A 20,010-nucleotide genomic window follows, 5' to 3' on the forward strand; every position below is an offset into this window, starting at 1 on the left:
AGTTATAATCTGCCATTTTGACCTGTCAAGTGCACCCACTTGCCAGGCCCAAACCTTCCCTTTTACTACATGTAAGGCACCCCAAGGTAGGCCCAAGGTATCCCCATGGGCAGGGTGCAGTATATTTAAAAGGTAGGACATGTACTGTGTTTTACATGTCCTGGTAGTGAAATAGTACTAGTTTTGTTAGTCACTACAGCTTTACTTTACTTACAATTTAAAAATGCATCTTTTAGTAAAGTTGGTTTTTGAATTGCAGGTCAGAAAATGCCACTTTTAGAAAATGAGCATTTTCTTACTTTAACCATTCTGTGCCGCTGCCTGTCTCTGAATACAGATCTGGGTCAGAATGACAGTTGGGCTCTTTATACTTTCACAGTAGACAGTCACACAAAGGCAGCTGAGGTGTGCACTGAATATCCTGATGGCCTCTCACCAGGCGGATGGGGCTTCCTGAGCTAGAGCGATGGGAGTAGAGTACACTGGTGCCTGGATAGGGCTGTGCCTGTCCTTACACAAAAGTCTCCACCCCCTGCAATATGTCTGGAGCCAGGACAGGGAAAGGCATGGTCTTGTGCACTACAAAAACTATTCTTGGAAGTTTTCCTACTTCAAAGGCTGAAATGGGTATAAGTACTGAACCTGTGACACCATATACTTCTAGGGTAAGGACATTCCGCCAGAAAGAAGAGCTGGATTGCTGTCAGGAGGGACTGCCACTTTGCTGTTTGATTTGCCGTGTTGCCCTGCTTCTTCTGTCCTGGGAGTGAAAGGACTGGACTTTGCTTTCCACATCCTACTTCCAGGGTTCTTCAAGGGCTTGATTTGAGCTTGCCTCCTATTAAGAAGTCTCAAGGCCATCAAAGACTTCACTTGCAATCACCTGGACTCTGCTGCTGTGAGTCTTTCTCTGCCAAGTGGTGCCAAATCCAGTTCCTGGGCCCTTGGAAGTGAGTTCTGATAACACAAAGAAGAACAAAGAAAAAAAATCCACACATCGACTCCAAGCGACAAACTTGACGCATCACCGCTGCCTGCACCGGAGCGTAGTCCCCGCTTGATGCAACAACAGTGGCTTACAATGCAGGCCCCAGGTTTTCATCGCAGTGCCTCCGAAAAACTGCTGCTGAGTGAGTCTCGAGCACGCCAGCACCAAAGTCTGTGATCCATCGCCCGACTCTAAAGCAGTGCCTGCTTCAATGCTGTGGAATCGCTGAGCGTGACATCATCCCTGGGCGCCGATTTCTTCATTGACACCACACCACAGTAAGAAACCAAAGTATCATGCCCGAAAATAACTCATCACCACCCCTGCCTAGCAGTAAGGAACGAACGCATCCCCTCCCCTGCCTAGCAGTAAGGAACCAACACATCACCTGCTTTCTACGCTTCACCTCCCAAGCGCCTCACATCGTCTTTTTGAGATATATGTATATATATGTATACATATATATATATACATATACATATACATACATATGCAGAGGTTATCTTAGGTGTGTGACTGACCCCATTTCTAACACCTCCCAAGGAGCAAAGCCTTTTCACACTACCTCTCCCTGTATTCTTCCCTGAGTGCTCCTTTCTGTATACAGGCCTGTAAATCTTGTTCTTGTCTTGTCACATTTGCGGAGCATTAAAAGACTGAGGTCAGATGTCAGGCTCTGTCTTCCGAGAAAACTTAGTGGTTTATGTGACAATCTTGCAGTGTACTGGGGGTAGGAAAGGTTTTTTTCCTAGCATACTAGAACATTTAAATGAACTGTGCGAGTATTTCAGAATATATCAGAATTAAGAACACAAACAAAGCACATTTTTTGTTAATACTGAAGTGTGTTGGGAACAAATACAAATATGATCAAAACAAATCATTACAGTAAGTGGTGCCATATCCACACATTATCATTTGTGTGCTGAAATAGTTTTATTAGTAAAACTGTATGGGTGTTTAAATATAATAGTCATTTAAGTAATTGAAAATGTGTTGTCTGTAATGGCATTATGCTACCACACCACGCATACTCCACCCTGCCACTCCACTCTCCTCTGCAGCACTCCATGCTATTGCACTGTACTCTGCACCACTCCATGCCTCTACACTCAGGGCCACTGCACTCTACTCCACTCCACTCTACGCCACTTCACTCTATGCCTCTCTACTCTATTCTGTAGCACCCTACTCTATCCACTGCACTCTTCGCCACAGCACTCTATGCCACTCCAGTCTGGGCCACCTCAATCAACTCTGCACAACTCCACTCTACGTCACTTTGCAACACTGCACTCTGTGCCTCTGTACTCTATGGCAATACATTGCACCAAGGCACTTTACTCTGTAACATTCAACCCTACACCCCTCCACTCCACGCCAGTCCGCTTTACGCCACTCTAATCTAGTCTTTACTGCTGCACTCTATGCCACTGCACTCATACCACTTTACTCTATGCCATTATAGTCTATGCCACTGCACTCTACCCTCCACTACTCCACTCTTCACCACTTCACTCTACTCTGAAACAATCTGCTGTACACCACTGCACTCCATGCTATTCTACTCCACTCTGTGCCACTGCACTCTACACCACTCTCCTCTAAACCACTGCACTCAATGTCAATGCACTCGACATTACTGTACTCTATGCCACTGCACTCTGTGCCACTCTATGCCTCTACATTCTATGCCACTGCACTCGACAACACTCTAAACTCTCAGCCGTTCTACTCTGCACTAATGCACTTTATGCCAATACAGTCTACGGCACTCTGCTCTGCATCACTGCACTCTACGCCACTCCACTTTGCACCACTCAACGTCACTGCACTCTCTTCCACTCTACACTACTGCACCCTGCTCCACTGTACTTTGTCACTCTACTCTGCACTAATGCACTATGCACCACTCTAATATATGCTGCTGCATTCTATGTTGCTGCTTTGTACGCTGCTGCACTCTACGTCACTAAACTCTGCAACAGTCTATGCCAATGAACTCTACACAAATCCATTCCTTTCTATGCCACTCCACTCTGTAGCACTCTACGCCACTGCACGCAACTCTGCACCATTGTAATCAACGCCTTTGCAATCTACACCAATCTACTCAACACCACTCACACTATGCCAGTTCACTCTACACCAAGGCACTCTATAACACTCTTCGATACTGCACTCTACCCCACTCTACTCTGCACTACTGCATTCTATGCCAATGCACTATTGGCCCCTCTACTCTGCATCACTCCACTCTACGCCACTGCACTCTGCAGCACTATATTATACTCTGCACCACTCTACGCCACTCTACTCTGCACCACTCTACACCACTGCACTCTGTGTCACTCCACTCGACACCACTCCACTCAAGGCCACTGCATTATGTCAATGCACTCTACTATTCAACACTAATCTACCGTACTGCATTCTACGACACTGCATTATACGACACTGCACTCTACACCAGTCCACTCTGCAACACACTACACAAATTAACTCTACACCAGTCCACTCTATTCTGTGCCACTCAACTGTATGCCAATCTACGTGACTCAACTCTGCCACTCCAATAAACGACACTCTTTGCCACTCCAATCTACAACATTTTACTCTTCACCAGTCCACTCTGACAGTCCACGCCACTCTCATCTATTCCACAAATTTCTAGCAATCCTGAACAGCAGTCAGGCTGGTGTACAACATGGCTAAAACACGGTGGCAAAACCAATAACTCTTGCATAAGCGAGACCTAGTGGCTTTCCCAATACTTGTTCTTTTCAGTTAACCACTCCAAGAGTGTATGTGTTTTCCAGCAGTCTCGCTTGTGTACTTCTTTTCCCACCTCCGCTGCGCTCCATGTTACGCTTATCTGTGTGCTTCTGCACAACCCCTCTCGGTGTACTACTTGCCCTTGCGCTCCCTCTCACCTGTGTGCATATGTGCCCCGGCGCTCCACGTTGCTCTCTCTTGCACGTTATGCACTTCTCTCGTTGCCCTTCGTGTTGCTTCCCGCCCAGTTATTTGTGATGCTTCCCCCGCCCTCTGTGTTTCATCCACCCGTGCTTTCAATGTTACATCCCCACCCACATTAAAACTAAAAAAACGCTTGTGCACTCTTTTTTTCTCTTTAATTACCATTCAAACTTGGATTAGCAAATAAAGATAAAAAAGCACCCATGCATTATGTAGGCGCAGGCATGTGTGGTGCTTCACCTACAAAATGGCATGTTTGCAGCAACCGCATCACGGCACTTTTTTCCCCCACTGGAAAACGTTCAAAAACATGGGCACAGCCACATTCTTAAGCTCACCTGATTTTGCCATTGCTGTGGACAGTTTTATATGCTATTTACAAAAGAAAACCTCAAAATCTGTCTTGTAGTCACATATTTTCATCCATTAGATGATCAATTAATTAAATATTTTTATTCTGTGATATTGATTTTTAATTATTGATAAGATTCACAAAATCAATCAATCAATCAATCAATCATGGTATTTGTAAAGTGCACTACATACCCGCGAGGGTCTCACGGCACTAGGGGGGAGGAGGGGGGAAGCTGCTACTGTTCGAAGAGCCAAGTCTTGAGAAGTCTTCTGAAGGTCAAAAGGTCTTCGGTCTGCCGCAGGCGGATAGGGATAGTGTTCCATGTCTTGGCGGCGAAGTTGGAGAATAATCTGCCACCGGCGGTCACTCTTCGGATGTGGGGGACGGTGGCGAGGGCGCGGTCTGCGAAGCGGAGCTGGCGGGTGGGGGTGTAGAGACTGAGTTGGCTGTTGAGGTACGTTGGTCCGGTGTTGTGGAGTGCCTTGTGTGCGTGGGTGAGGAGTTTGAAGGTTATCCTCTTGTTGCTAGGGAGCCAGTGTAGGTCTCTCAGGTGGGGTGTGATGTGGCTGCGGCGAGGGATGTCGAGGCTCAGGCGTGTGGGGCGTTCTGGATGCGTTGAAGCCGTTTCAGGAGTTTGGCCGGGGCTCCTGCGTAGAGTACGTTTCCGTAGTCCAGTCTACTGCTGACGAGGGCCTGGGTGACCGTCCTCCTTGTTTCGGTGGGAAGCCACTTGAAGATCCTGAGAAGCATGCGCAGGGTGTTGAAGCAGGAGGAGGAGACGGCGTTGACCTGCTTCTTCATGGAGAGGGTAGAGTCGAGGATGACCCCTAGGTTGCGGGCGTGGTCGGTGGGTGTTGGGGGTGTTCCTAGTGCAGTCGGCCACCAGGAGTCGTCCCATGCTGAGGGGATGGATCCGAGGATGAGGACCTTCGTCTTGTCCGAGTTAAGCTTCAGTCGGCTGTTCCTCATCCAGTCAACAACGGCCTTCATTCTTTCGTGGAGGTTGGTTATGGCGTTGTGGGGGTCCTTGGTGAGGGAGAGGATCAGCTGGATGTCGTCGGCGTAGGAGATGATGTTGAGGTCGTGCCGTCGTGCGAAGTGGGCGAGTGGTGCCATGTAGACGTTGAACAACGTTGGGCTGAGGGATGAGCCTTGGGGTACGCTGCAGATGATCTCGGTGGCTTCGGAGCAGAAGGGGGGGAGGCTGACGCTCTGTGTTCTGCCGGAGAGGAAGGAGGTGGTCCAGTCCAGGGCCTTCTCTTGGATTCCGGCGTCGTAGAGGCGTGTTCGTAGTGTGCGGTGGCAGACCGTGTCGAAGGCGGCTGACAGGTCCAGGAGGATGAGGGCCGCGGTTTCTCCGTTGTCTAGCAGGGACCTGATAACATCGGTGGCGGCGATGAGGGCAGTTTCGGTGCTGTGGTTGCTGCGGAACCCGGACTGGGACAGGTCCAGGATGCTGTTCTCCTTGAGGAAGCTGGTCAGTTGTTTGTTGACGGCCTTTTCGATGATCTTCGCCGGGAACGGGAGCAGGGAGATGGGTCAGAAGTTCTTGAGGTCCTTGGGGTCCGCCTTGGGTTTCTCGAGTAAGGCGTTGATCTCTGCGTGCTTCCAGCTCTCCGGGAAGGTCGCTGTCTCGAAGGAGATGTTGATGGTTTTCTGGAAATTGGGTGCGATGGTGCTGCTGGCTTTGTTGAAGATGTGGTGTGGGCAGGGGTCTTCCGGGGATCCGGAGTGGACGGTGTTCATGATCTTGATGGTGTCGTCGTCGTTGATGTTGGTCCAGGAGATCAAGCGGTTGGTGCGGGTGGTGGTCGTGGGAGCGGGGGTCTCAGTGGTTGCCGGGGTGGTGGCAGCATTGAAGCTGTCGTGGATGTCTGTGATCTTGCGATGGAAGAAGGTGGCCAGCGAGTCGCACAGGTCTTGTGAAGGTGGGATGTCGTTGGTGTTGGAGCTGGGGTTGGAGAGTTCCTTCACGATGTTGAAGAGCTCTTTGCTGTTGTGTGTGTTGTTGTCTAGGTGGTCTTTGAAGGAGGTCCTTTTGGCGGATCTGATGAGGTGGTGGTGTCTGCGGGTGACGTTCTTGTGGGTGGTGTAGCTTTCCGGTGTTTGTTCACGGGTCCAGGTTTTTTCGAGTTTTCGCCAGGTTTGTTTGGAGGCCTGGAGAACTTCAGTGAACCAGCTGGCTTTCTTGCCAGTGTGGGTGTTGGAGGGCTTCTTGAGGGGGGCGAGTGTGTTGGCGAAGTCCACTGTTTGAGGTTGTGGGCGGCGGTGTCGGGGTTGGTCAGATCTGTGGGTGGGTTCCGGGCAAGGGAGGTGGAAAGCTGTTCTTCAGTGACTTTTCTCCAGCATCGGCACGGCATTTGTTGGGTGCGGTGGTGCGTGGTGGGTTTCCGGAAGGTGAAGTGGATGCAGCAGTGATCGGTCCAGTGGAGCTCGGTGGTGTGGTAGAAGGAGACGTGGGAGCTTGCAGAGAAGATGGGATCAAGCGTGTGGCCGGCGGAGTGGGTGGGTGTAATGACGAGTTTGGCGAGGTTGTCGATCAGGGTGGAGGAATTGGTGTCGTTGTTGTTCTCGAGGTGGAAGTTCAGGTCCCCAAGGAAGATGTAGTCCGTGGAGGCAAGGGCGTGTGTGCTGACGAGGTGGGTGATGGAGTCGCTGAACTGTGCTCGTGGTCCCGGGGGTCTGTAGATGAGGTTTCCTCTGAGGGTGGTGTTGGGATCGGAGTGTATCTGGAAGTGCAGGTGTTCGGCGGTGCTGAGGGTGTCGTCGGTGTTGGTTGAGACTTTGAAAGTGTTCCTGTGGACGATGGCGATTCCTACTCCATTGGTGCGGTCCCTGCGGGTGATCTTATAGCCTTCCGGGATGGCTATAGCGATGTCGGGTGCCGAGGAGGGGTTCAGCCAGGTCTCCGTCAGGAAGGGGACGTCTGGGGTGTTGGAGTCCAGTAGGTCCCAGAGTTCCACGGCGTGTTTGCGTGCGGAGCGGGTGTTGAGAAGGATGCATCTGAGGTGGTTGGGTTCTTTGGTAGGTGGGTTGGTGGGCCGTATGCTGGTGAAGCTGCAGTTCCGGCAGGAGAAGGGTCCTTGGCTGCGCTTCGGGGTGGCCAGGCAGCAGGTGCGTGATCGTCCAGCGTTGAGTGCGTGGAGGGTGCTGGAGTCGTAGCAGAGGTGGGCGTTGTGGCGTTCGCGGGGCCAGGGGTCCTGGCGCTGGGTGCTGTCCAGGCGTGGACGGGCGCAGACGGGCTTGCCTTAGGCACGCCATTAGCGCGCCAGCGGCGCGGCCGCACTGGGGCCGCCATTTATGGGGAGGAGGGAGGGCGGAGCAGCTGGGAGGCGGGAGGTAGGGGCAGTGAATGGGCAGTCAGGGGTGTGGGCCACAGGGGATGCAGCGGCGGGAAAGGGAGCGGTGGACGATACTGGGGCAAGGGCACAGAATCACGGGGGCACAGGGGAGAAAACCGGGCACAGAGCAGGGGGCACAGAGAAAAAAAACGGGGCACAGGAAAAAACGGGGCACAGAGCAAGTGGCACAGAGGACAAAACCTTCAGTGTCTTTCTTTACTCAAACTATACCTAAGTTAAAAACATGCCTGAGTGTATGCTCAGAATTAATTCACATGATACGAATTTCAGCGCATCAGTGCTAGTATTTTAATTTTTAAAACACATGCTGGCATCACCTGAATCTTGTTATAAAAACCCAGACCTCTTAAGTAATTTTGGTAAGCACATTTTAGAAAAATCTCCTTTAAATTTAACACATTGATGTTTTTCGCAACAACTATCAGATCAAGAAATATGGTCAGTGCAGCACAGTCATGGTATAATACGTTTATGCCAAAATGGAGATTAGAATATGTTTACACAGGACTAGTGGACTCATCTTTCAAATGAAGTCAGTGAATCACTGCAGCGAACAGCTTGAATGTTTCTAAATGCTGCTGACAACTATTGTAAATTTCCAGATAGCTGTAATCCATTAATAACTCCTATCAAGTGCATATGTTTTATTGTCGTAGGTAAAATTTTGGTGAGTTCTTGTGGGTCCCCCGTGTATTAAAAGGCACAGCTCGCAGTTTAGCCAATCTTTAGCTTCCTCCGTGTTTTATGACTGTGGTGATTGCAGTACCTTGATTATCCTGACCTTGTCCTTTGCTGATACAGACATTGTGCAACTCTTTGAGGTCAGCTGTCATTTAATCTTCACAGGATCTGCTGAATGCCTGAGGGAATTGAATCACAGGCACTTTTCCTTCTGCATTTAAAGTTTTTATTGTGAAAACATGACTAATTTATCTGTTGAACTGTTTTTGTAACCACTTAAATACGTTTTTTGTTTTGTATTGCTCGGACATTTATATAGTGATTAAAGCTCTGATGGAAAGCACACAACACGTTTGGGGACTGCTTGGTTGGAAGAGCATTGAGTTCCCGCTTGATCGATGTGGGAAGCATTCTGGCGTCATGCTTTTTTGAGCAGTGTTGTGCTTTTTTATCAGGACACAGGCCAGAGTGCACGAGCTCTAACAGACGTGTAGCACACTACTCCACAGCCATCTAAAGAGTACACCCAGGTGGTACAATGCGGAGAATCAATGAGTCAGGGATCCATGATATGGGATCTAAAATGACCCCCACGGATCGATAGAGTAGCAACCCACGTGCATGTACTAGTTACAGGCAGCCAGGACCCGCGGATGTAGAATTTCTCTAAGGTGCCCAAGCATAGGTGCTGGAAGTAGGTGTCCTGGGGGTGGTGCAACACCCCCCAAATTAAGCATACTGAGGTTCAGAAGGTGAATGAGCAATAAAGATGCATTTTACCTTGTCTTTTTCCCTCTGCATTCAAAGACAGGAGGTCAAATGTCAGGTTAGGTCTTTTGACATATTGCTCTTTATTCTTTTAATATGAATATTGGCATTTACTTTTCTTCCACTGACAGCAAATTGAGAGGTTTTAGTGAACTGAATTAAGTGACAATCTTGCTGGGGACCAGGCAGTGTAAAATGATAGGCTCTCTGGTGCCATTTTTAACACACAACAACATTTAAATAGCTCTAAATGAACTGTACACATATGTTTTTTTAAATAGCAGTAAGGAAAGCACATTTGAAACACATTATTTTGTAATGCTAAAGTGTGATTGAAACAAAAGTTTTAATAGGAGCAAAACAAACCAAGACAATTAACTTTTTTATGTGCAAATTATAAATATTCGCTGAAAGCCAATTTCCAGGCATTAACTTTTGTGCTGTATATAGTTTTATCAGTGCAACTGCCTGCTTTGTAAATGTAGTGGCCATTTCAGTGGAAAACGTGCTGTCTGTAAATGGCAATGTGCTACCACACCATGCTTTAACAGCTAAATACTACAAACTCTCCACTCTCTTTTTTACTGGGGTGCTTCATTTGCATCACTTGTTCTTCGTGTAACACTTGGGTTAGGTTTTCACAATCCCTATGACTTCAGTGATGTAACATTGATAGCAGCACCCCCACTCTGAGATTTGTTCCAGCATCACTTTGCCGAAGGATACAGTACATGTCTAGATATAAGTTCTGATTAGACATTGACTTTTGTAGGTTTCTGATGCATGTTTATATCTTTGTATTTCACTGTTACGTTTTCTCTGTACTGTATGATGGTTTGTGTCATTTGATATTATTATTTGATTTTTGTCCGTTCGCTGTGAAAATCTGACTCTTGCTCCTAACTCCCAAACAGGTCTCTTGAAGCTTGAAAATTCCCCACTTTTTTGAGTATGTTCTTCATTGGAAGTTGTAGTCTTTTAAGTTAGTGGTCATGGTTTAATGTACTTAAAGTCTGTGTTACCTTGACAATGTTTTTTTCCCCCCACAACATACTTTATTAGATTTTAACACCACATGGTCCGTATGTATCCGGAGAGGATACAGTACATACATCTGTACAGGAATAAAGCTTTGTGTCCAGGTCGTGGACCATCTTTGACGGTACTGTTGACTGAAGACCAATATACAACATAACACAAAACATTATTCAGTAACTTGACTTAGTTCCCACCTCTCGGCTATCCGTTGTACATATAAACGTTGGATTATGAAGTGATAATTGAGTCTCCCTCAAACTACATCATTTCGGCATCTAATTGTTGGTCAGTTGTAGAGTGTGGCTCCAGAGTTAGGCCTCGATAGTACGCCTATCTTTGTCATATTTTTTAATGTTTCTGTGGGCCACCTCGTGCCTTAAAAAAACAGTACTTCCAGACCCATAATGAAATCCATGCCCCTCTTCCAATCACCCAGAAGGGGCGGGCTCTCGGCCTTCTATTGTTTGGCTATGTTACCTTTAGCTAATGTGAGGCAGAGAAACAGAAAATACCCTATATATATGTTACCCCCACACCCTCAGTGCTTTGTAATAAAGGAGTTTCGGGGATCTGGGAAGTTCCTATCCCAGTACCTCAGCCAGACTTCCAACAACTCCCCTCCAGAACCTGTCTAACGCAGTGCAGGACCAAACTATATGCAGGAAGGTACCCTTGGCACGCCCACAACATAGACAACCAGGGGAGGCAATCAGTCCTATCTTCCAAAGTCTATGTCTAGTATAATATGCTTTGTGCAAATATTTAAATTGTATAAGTCGTGGCGCGATGAGATCACCACCTCCCTTGGAGATTCTAGTTCCATGGTCCAGTCGTCGTCGTCAATGGGACCTAGATCAACTTCCCAGGTGGCCCTCAGGGCGTCTAAAGTGGTCAAACTATTTGTAATCAGGGATTGATAGATCTTTGCTATTTTGTGATCTCCCAAATCGCCCATCTAAAGCTTACCCTCCAATAGATTGAATTCTGGAATGGCTGTGAAATTGCATATATGTGGGTATAAGGCATGCCGAAGTTATAACTATTTATAAAATTGACTATGGGGCATGGAAAATTCCCCTTGGATGTCTTGAAACGATTTGAGTGTGTGTCCCTGCATAACGTCCCCTATGGAGGATATCCCAATTCGATCCCAACCATCAAAACCCTGGAGATCTGCTACTTGAGGAAGGAGTCTGTTTCACCACAGCGTGGTCTAGCGAGCAACACCACATCTGGTGGAGGGATTGACACCATGTCAAAATTACCACTCTTGTTGACAGAGAGAGGTCTCGTAGATCTGACCTATTATACAGGAATGAATGTAAAGATGGATCTCCCATAATCCTTGGCTCTACTCTGTATGCCGGATCACTACAGGAGCCATTCCGCCATTCATTCAGTACCTGCAGATGTGCTGCTGCTTGAAAACACCGAATGTCTGCAGCTACTATACCTCCGCAACTCATTGACTGACAACATGAGCGTAGGGCCACTCTCGAGGCTCCCAACCCCACCCCATAAAAATTGTCCCAGTGTTGCATTTATCTGTCGAAACCATGATGTCGCGATCGGATAGAAGTAGCATTGTTGCTGGTATAATAAACTGGGTAGGGGCACCAACTTAAATATGAGCGACCTCCTGTCAAGTTGCCCAAATTGCGCTCCCATGAAACCGACCGGGTATCCAATAAAAAAAAAACTAGTTATTTCAGGCAATCCACAGCTACGGTGAGTTCTGCTGTCCAGCGCCCACAGCCTAGAGTACCCCTCAACGACCATATGGGAGACTTCCGCACATTCGTATACAGTCCCTACGTCTCCCAGAAAATACATATAATTTGCAAGATCCTGGGACCTCACCTGTGAGGGTCTGTAAATAAGAAAAGGACATCATCAGCATTCAGTGCTATGCGGTTCGAGAATTCAGGTGTCCACTCAAAACCGCGCCCCACAGCGTCTACCCGAACCCACGAGGCCAAGGGCTCTATGGTGAGAGCAAATAGGAGGGGAAAGGGGGCCTGTCTGGTACCCCATCCAATGGGAAATGAGGTAGATGCTGAACCCGTGACTCGGACGGAGGCTGTGGGGTCAGTGTACAATAATCGTATGAATGCCAAAAAGCAGGGGCCTATGTTATGGCGTTTCAAGTCCAGCTGACCAAATCAAAGGCGTTATCTAGATCGGCCAAAAGCGAAACGGTGACGCGACCCAAGCGATCTACTGCCACTATCGTATTGTGGGCTCTACGGATATTGTGCTGTGTCGCACGTCAGGGCATGAGGCCCACCTGGTCCGGGTCTATCAGGTTAGGCATGTGGGGCATTAGTCTATTAGCTAAAACCTTTGCCAGCAATTTGACTTCCGTGTTTAAGAAAGAAATCGGGTAGTATGATGCATGATGTTCCAGCAGACATCCCGGTTTTAGGAATACCATGATTTCTGCATGTCTCCAAATCAGGGGGCATTCATGCCTCTGTCAGGGCAGTTTGTACAATGGCCAAATAATGGGATCCTAGTAGGGGAATAAACGATTTAAAGAACTCACTGGGGAAGCCGTTAGGGCCTGTAGCCTTTCCTAGCTTCATCTCCGATATGGCCACTGCCAATTTCTCTATAGTTAGGGGGGCCTCGAGGGATTCTCATGCATCAGCTGGTAGCGTCCTTAGAGGCAGGTCTCCAAAGAAGTCTTCAATCTGCTGTGCTGTCAGGACTTCCAGTCGGGCATATAGGGTTTGATAAAACTTGGCGAAGCTATGGGCCACCTCCACCATATCTGTAAGCATCACGCCATTGCGGTCTTGAATTACGGGTAACTGAGTGGGCTTCGGTGCATGCTAGCATAGTCTATGTAATAATTTCCCTGACTTGTCCCCCACTGATAAATTTAGCTCTGTGAAGCTAGCCACACGCACTTGGCCTCCTCTAATAGTTCCCCTTGATATTATTGTTGCATTAATCTCAGTTATCTGCGAGCTTCACCGCCATCACCCCCCGTCCAAGCATCTCCAATTCCGGTATATGGGCCTCCATTTGCAATACTTTTTGCCTGTGTTGTTTACACTCTGCAGCGCAGAAACTAACGTCAACCCCACGTATAGTAGGATTCATAGCCTCCCATAAAATTTCTACAGTGGTGGCCGTCTCCGCATAGAAGGAAAAGTAATCAAGTAAATTGAGTAAAGTGATTATGTGTTTTATAAGACTGATCACACATGTGCCATTGCAATAGCCGCCAGAGAAATGGGGGTCTCTGTTGGACTACCAGGAGCCTCAACCCCACTGGTGAATGATCAGAATGACCCCTAAGTGTAATTTCCACATCTGTGACTCTGTGGGCATGCTCCCCAGCGACAAAGATAATCTAGCCTAGAGAGTGAACCGTGAACGGAGGGAAAATGTGTGTGTCCCACTTCCGTTGGGTGTAGGGCCTTCCATGAGTCAGTCCATCCCAGCGTCTCTGCCAAAGGTGTTAAACTGGATTCCCACATCGCCCCAAGTATCCATGAGGATCTCCGCCAATCCCGCTCGGGATGCAGCACATTGTTCTAGTCCCCTCCTATAGCCGCTAACCTCTTTGGTATAGACCCCCAGGTGTTCGCTATGCTCTCTACAAATGCTTGGCTAAGGGGTGGAGGGGCACAAAACACTTCCTATCACCATGGGTTCTACACCGATGATAACACGTATATACACATACCTGCCCTGTGCATCAGTCCATGCTCGCTGGAAGGGGACCCTCTGATGTATCAGTCTGGCCACCCCCCTGGAACCCTGTATAAAACCTGCATGAAATACGCTTGCGTAGTGAAAGCAAGCTAGGCATTTAGTTTTATTCCCAAGTAGTTGGGTTTCTTGTAATAAAAGAATATCCGCCCCATACTTTTCGCCTATCAAAGCCCAGCACCCCGCTTGACCTTATCTAATTCCAGGTCACTATGTGCAGCCTACCCACCGAGGTCACTTTGATTGGTTTTCTCATCAATGTATACAACATCTAGGGTATGGATCGTTGAAGAGCAGGGTAGCCACTGTGTAGGAACTCAGAGTGCGCCATAAAACCAAAATAACAACATGCAACAGTAAAAAAAAAACACAACCTCCAACCCAATACCTCAAACTTCATTGAAGCATCTGTCGTGGGAGGGACCCTGTGCCGGCCCCAACAGGGAGCAGGCACATGATTCATCCACTGGTTCCCCAAGTAACCCATCAACTGATAGCGTCTCGGTATGTCTAAAGGATATTTTTCTGTTGGGGCAGCCCAAGTATACACCATCATACTGAACACCTTGAACACGTCTTATGCTTCGTGTCTTTCTCAGCCATTTTTGGTACATACCATGTTTTTAAATGTCAGATGTTCAATGCCCATGAGTCCCAGCCTGGTCGCCCTCGGGAGACCCAGAACGCCATGACTATTGTGACCGATGTCGCTGTTAGTCCTTCTTATGGGTCCTATTCTGCCGTGGATACTCGGATGAAGAGTCCGAATCTCAAGGCGGGGGCGTGTGAGGATCAAATTGTCTTATCTCGTAGGTACATGTGAACTCCTCCACAGGCGTGTCAAAAAACTTAGTATGATCCTTATAGCAGACTCTCAGATGGTCCGGAAACAGTAGCATGTATGAGATCTTCAAGTCACAGAGAAGGGCCTTCACCGCCGTGAAAGATTGGCGTTGCTGCGGAACCAGTCTTGTATAGTCCGGAAAGATCATCATGCGGTGAGAGTCTTAAGTGAGTGAGCCTTGTGACCTTGCCAACCTGAGGATGGTGTCTCTGCTGTGGTAGTTTAATATTCTAGCGATAACTGACTGTGGTCTGCCACCTGGGAGAGGGACAAGGCCTCGTAGCCAGGGCTCTATCTGAGCTCGCTGTATGATAAAGCAAGAAGAAAAAGCGTTTACCGGGATCCACGTCTTGTGCCTCTGAGCCAGGAATGCGCCCATATCTGTGCCTTCACAGCTCTCAAGAAAGTCCATGAAAGGGAGATTATTTCTCTCAGCCCTCCCCTCTCTGTCCTCCACGTGTGTGGCCAGGCCTTTAGTAAGCTTCTCGAGGGTGTCCACCTTTCACTGGAGCCTGGAGACCGCATCTTCCACGCCGGAGACTCTGGATTCAGCCTGAGAAAGAGCTCTACTGCGTCGCGCAGGCCTTGGCGCAGCAACACCACATCAGACCCTACGGCCCCTATTCTGGCCTCTAGCATGTTCTGGGTTTGAGTTATCGCGTCCAGTAGAATGGAGTTGTCCGGTGGACCACCCTGGCCGCTCTCAACTGCACTTCCCTTTTTTTTTTTACTTTTTAAAACAAGATTTTCAGAGAAAACAAAAAAACACATGGCAGTGAAACATACACTGCCTATTACATTATTATAACAAAGAACTTGCAGCTGAACTAACAGGCCTAAGATTCTGAGCATGATGCCAGTGAATCTAAACGTATCCACGCCGAAGTACTGACAAGGGTATCATCATGGTCCATAAGAGAGTCTCATCTGTCCCAACCGCTGACCCCTGCAGTTGCCTCTCTGAGAGGCTAGCTAGTGCCTCGGCTCCCCAAATCTTATCTATGTGAGGGTTCCCAGGCCACCACAGCCACTGTCGTTGTGGTTCCGACCCAGCCATAACAGTGTCCTCTGTGTCTATAATAACATGCGGTCAAACCCCTGTGCCCGGCACTGGTTATATTAATGTGTGTACATAGAAATTCACTGAAAAAAACAAAGGTTACAGGGACGTTATAGACAGGTTCTGAATTTACTCTTACAAAACCAAAGAAATTCAGCAATTATAGTTATACTTTATAGTTAAACTTATCTGAAGAAACTATAAATGTTGCCATTAAGTAACTTAAAGCAACGAGTCATAGTTTCTGGCGACCAGGAAAACCCATGAACCCTAGAGACCAGACGAATCTAGGGTGGATACATTTTCTTACCCCGAATGTCCTGAAAACCTCAAAATTTGGCTAAAATCACGCACTTTCTGTGAGTATGGTATCCAAAAGCTACAGGAACCCACAACATTCCTACCACCCAGCATCCCACACTTCTTCTCGTGGCCCTTGACAGGAAGAGAACATCTCAAGGGTGGTCTTCACATGGCCACTGGTTTGGTCCAGTCTTGTTGCTGATGCTATATCCAGCCATGCAAATAAGGTACCATTTGTATTGAGAGAAGTGTGGGAAAGGTGGATAATAGAAATGTTGTGGATTCCTACAGATTCTGGAACTTTCACACAAAGCAATATGAGGCAAATGTGAAATTTTAATTAAAGTTTGAGGTTTACAGGGCATTGTAGGCACAAAAACGTAGTGGGATTCACACAAGTCACACCACCTTGCTCTCCCCTGGGTGCCTTGTTTTCAGAAAATATTTGGTTTTTCCAGGTTTTTTTGTTGGCTGACACCTGAACCAGGCAGGATCCAAGCTCCACAGTTAGTTATACTGTCAAAAAGGATACTTTTTCAACTTTTCATGACAAAAATTGATGTCTCCATGCCCTGTCTTGTGGTCTTTCCTTTCACAGTGCTAGGCCCAGCCACACATGTGGGATACTGTTCTTGTCAGGAGAAGTGTGGGAACACAGAATAGTAGAACATTTGTTATTATCAATTTGATTTCTCACCATTTTTCGCTTTCCAATGTTAAGCTATTGTGCATTGTATGGGTAACCCCAAATTGGCTGTAAAAATGACCGTCATTCAGAAAACTCTGTATCTTGTTCACAATTGAAAAATGCATGAGTTTCCTTCATACCCAATTTTAATTCATCAGATTTTACCATATAAATTGTTGCATGGTTAGATTACTGTGAAAAATCAGTATAAGCTTCAGCAAAGTTATTGACACTGGGTATTTGGTGTTTTGGACAGTCAGCAATCGCAATACATCCCTGCGACCAGAAGAGCCTGGTTGACATTAGGCAATGTTACCTTTGTAAGTCAGTAGTTTTGGCAAAAAATTACACATAAAAACTTTGTCGGCTATTTTTATTTTTTCTTCTTTCTTTTTTACATTATTTATAAATTCAGTGATTTTTTTTTTGTGTGAAAACTAAGCAAGATGGGGAGGGAGAGCTTTTGCTGTGGCCGCAACCAAGCTCTGGAACACTCTTCCTGGTGGGAGAGGATGTGGTGTAGTGGCCAGAGTGGTTGACTCCGGAGTGCGTGACTTGTGGTTCGATCGCTGGCAGCAGCTTAGCTCAGCATCATGTGACTCTGGGCAATAGCACGGCCCGAACGCCTGAGTACCCTTAGGGGTGATAAGTCGCGCTTTACAAATATGGGATTTAGATTTATTTATCTATTTCCTTACTCCATCTCTTGCCTGGAAGCCCACCTTCCTTTACGTAAGGTCTTGAAGACCTGTCTCTTTGCCTTGTAATGCCTCCTTTAGGTCGCGGATTATGGACTTTTTCCTTCCTCAGTAGACTAACCGCATTAATGCCTTGATGCTGTCTGGCATTTGTTTGCGCTTTATAAATTATCACATCAAATCAAAACCATGGTTAGTCTACACAAACAATACATTCTTGCATTCAGAATTGTGTTTAGTCTTCAGAAATGTATAACTTGCCAGATTCACTCATGTGTTTCACACGTGTTTCCACCACAAAGCACAGGTAGGTTGAAACCACACAAAATAGGAAAAAAGGATGTCCAGTAAAATGCAAAAAATGTATGCCTTCTTTGCAGCACTTTTTTTCTCATTATACCAAAAACACCCAAAATGATGCTATATTTTTAATATTTTCTTGTTTCATCCACTTAATGGGAATTCACAGACCATAGGTAACATTAGAATGAAAGGATGAGGGTATTGTTTACTAAATATATTTTTATATAGTCCGATGACACAATTGCCCTCAGGGCGCTATCACAATTGTTTTGTGTGCCTTAAGGAACTGCTCTTTGCCTCTAATGTAGTGTTATTGGCATCCAGCAAACGACAGGCAGTAGGCCATAGAGCCAATATGAATTTTAAGCAAAAGCGAAAAAAGAAAACTGTGTGCAGAGTTGTCTCTCCCTTTAACCAATTGTTGCTCAGAATTCCATTCCTCCCTGTCTGCTGTTTTCAGTGTTCTGGGATCAGTCCATGTTTTTTTAAAGATTGGGCATACAGACAGCTTTATAGGTCTCACCAGCCTTATGTTATAAAATGTAGTGGGACTTTGGGTCAGTCCCCTGTAACCATTAGTCTGTTAAGCCATCATTTATATTTTGCTTCCAACCTCCAAAGTATACAGGGTAGGGCGATGGGTCAGTACACTTCAGTCATTGGCTCTCCAACATTGTGAGTGCCCTCATTTCCCTGATGAAATATGTACATCTACCGACAAAGAAGTGCACTTCTGTGCGAGAGCATTGGGTCAAAACTTTACTTTTCAAGTGCTGCTTTCTTTGTATCCTTTTTTATTTATTCATCCTTATGAATTTAAACAATGTCTTCAAGTTGGGGTACTTCAAAGCCAATAGTATATTTTCTTTGCATCACTAAGAATCCTAAGTTGCTGTGATGTGCATTAAAACTAAAAAGGGTTTCCATACCTGTTCTAAGTACACATGCCTGCTAAGAAGTACTGGTACTATTCTATTAAAATTAGGTGTGACAGTTAACTTTTTAAAGTTTAAAATTGTTATTGCGAGCATATAGCTGCTTCATTCAGGCAGTGACAATTCTTAACATTTTCTTTTTAGTTTTATGGCTAACACATATAGAGCCACTAACAATGTGGCGCAGATCCTAAATTAGGTTTCTTAGCCATGTAACATGTAGGTCATATTATTGGTCACCTTTGCCCATACAGTGAGAGAATATATTTTTCACGAATATTTTTTATAACCCACAAAACTGAACCTTAAGTTTATGACGCTGTCTCTTAATTGCTGCTTTCCACAATCTGCCGAGCGCCAGGAAGCTCTCCTCTAGTGTAGAAAGATGAACTTTCATCACTGCGAATAACCCCCAATTTAAGGATATAATCCAATTTCACAAAGGATGTTTGTTTCAAACGTATGCCATACATACAAGAACCAAAGTACCATTGAAGTAATATGTCCATGAAAGGGACCAGTATCCGCATCAGGAATAAGGTTGCTTTCCATTATTAATTGTGATAGTCTGAGCAACTGAACTAAGCATCATTCTCTCCTATCTTAGCCCACCAACTCTTGGCATAAGCTCACAATTAGCAGAACCCGTCTGAGCATCAATCCCGAAAAGTCTTGCTGGACGACCTCCTATTAGGACTTTGCTCTTTTAAGCAGAATCCGACTGGAAGTGCAACTTGTTCACACATGACTATTTTCTATTTTTGTGTTTAAAGTACCATTGTTGATTGCAGTGCTAGATCTCTAATGTTGTTAGTCTGCCGCATGTATTCATGCAGAAGTATTTAGACATAAACCTTTGGCACCTTTAAACCGTTTAATTTAAGCATTAGCTCCCCACATTTTTGTTGGAGTTAAACAAATAATTATTTTTTTCTTAAGGTTGAGTATTAATTACTTTTTTATTTTCAGGTGGAGACCAAATCACTAAGATGTTTGCAAAAGCGACTAAGAATTTTCTACGAGAAATAGACTCCGGTGGGGATTTGATCTCGGTTTCCAGTTTGAACGACTCAGATAAGCTACAGCTCCTTTGTGCAGTGACAAAGAGAAAACGATTCTGGTGCTGGCAGAAACCAAAATATCACCCTTCCTCTTTCACCCTCAGAGATGTACTTTCAGATAAAAAGCCACTGGAACCAGGTAAATGACGTTGTTCTTGTTCGTTGTCACAGCAAAGCATAAATGTATAATTCAATGTAACATTTTCCAAAATGGGTACTTGTTT

The 20,010-nt window shown here is 46.2% G+C and overlaps 1 protein-coding gene across 1 annotated transcript in view; it reads left to right on the top strand.

Moving 5' to 3' along the window:
- Positions 1-20,010, top strand: part of GSDME (gasdermin E) — a 351,208-nt gene that overhangs the window by 44,341 nt on the left and 286,857 nt on the right. The window contains exon 2 of the mRNA XM_085631657.1: positions 19,695-19,925. Coding sequence (XP_085487783.1) covers positions 19,715-19,925 — 211 coding nt within the window. The 5' untranslated portion in view covers positions 19,695-19,714. The remainder of the gene's footprint in view (positions 1-19,694; positions 19,926-20,010) is intronic.

This window comes from Triturus cristatus, chromosome 10 (genome assembly GCF_964204655.1).
Source record: "Triturus cristatus chromosome 10, aTriCri1.1, whole genome shotgun sequence".
In the NCBI taxonomy this organism is placed as follows: Eukaryota; Metazoa; Chordata; class Amphibia; order Caudata; family Salamandridae; genus Triturus; species Triturus cristatus.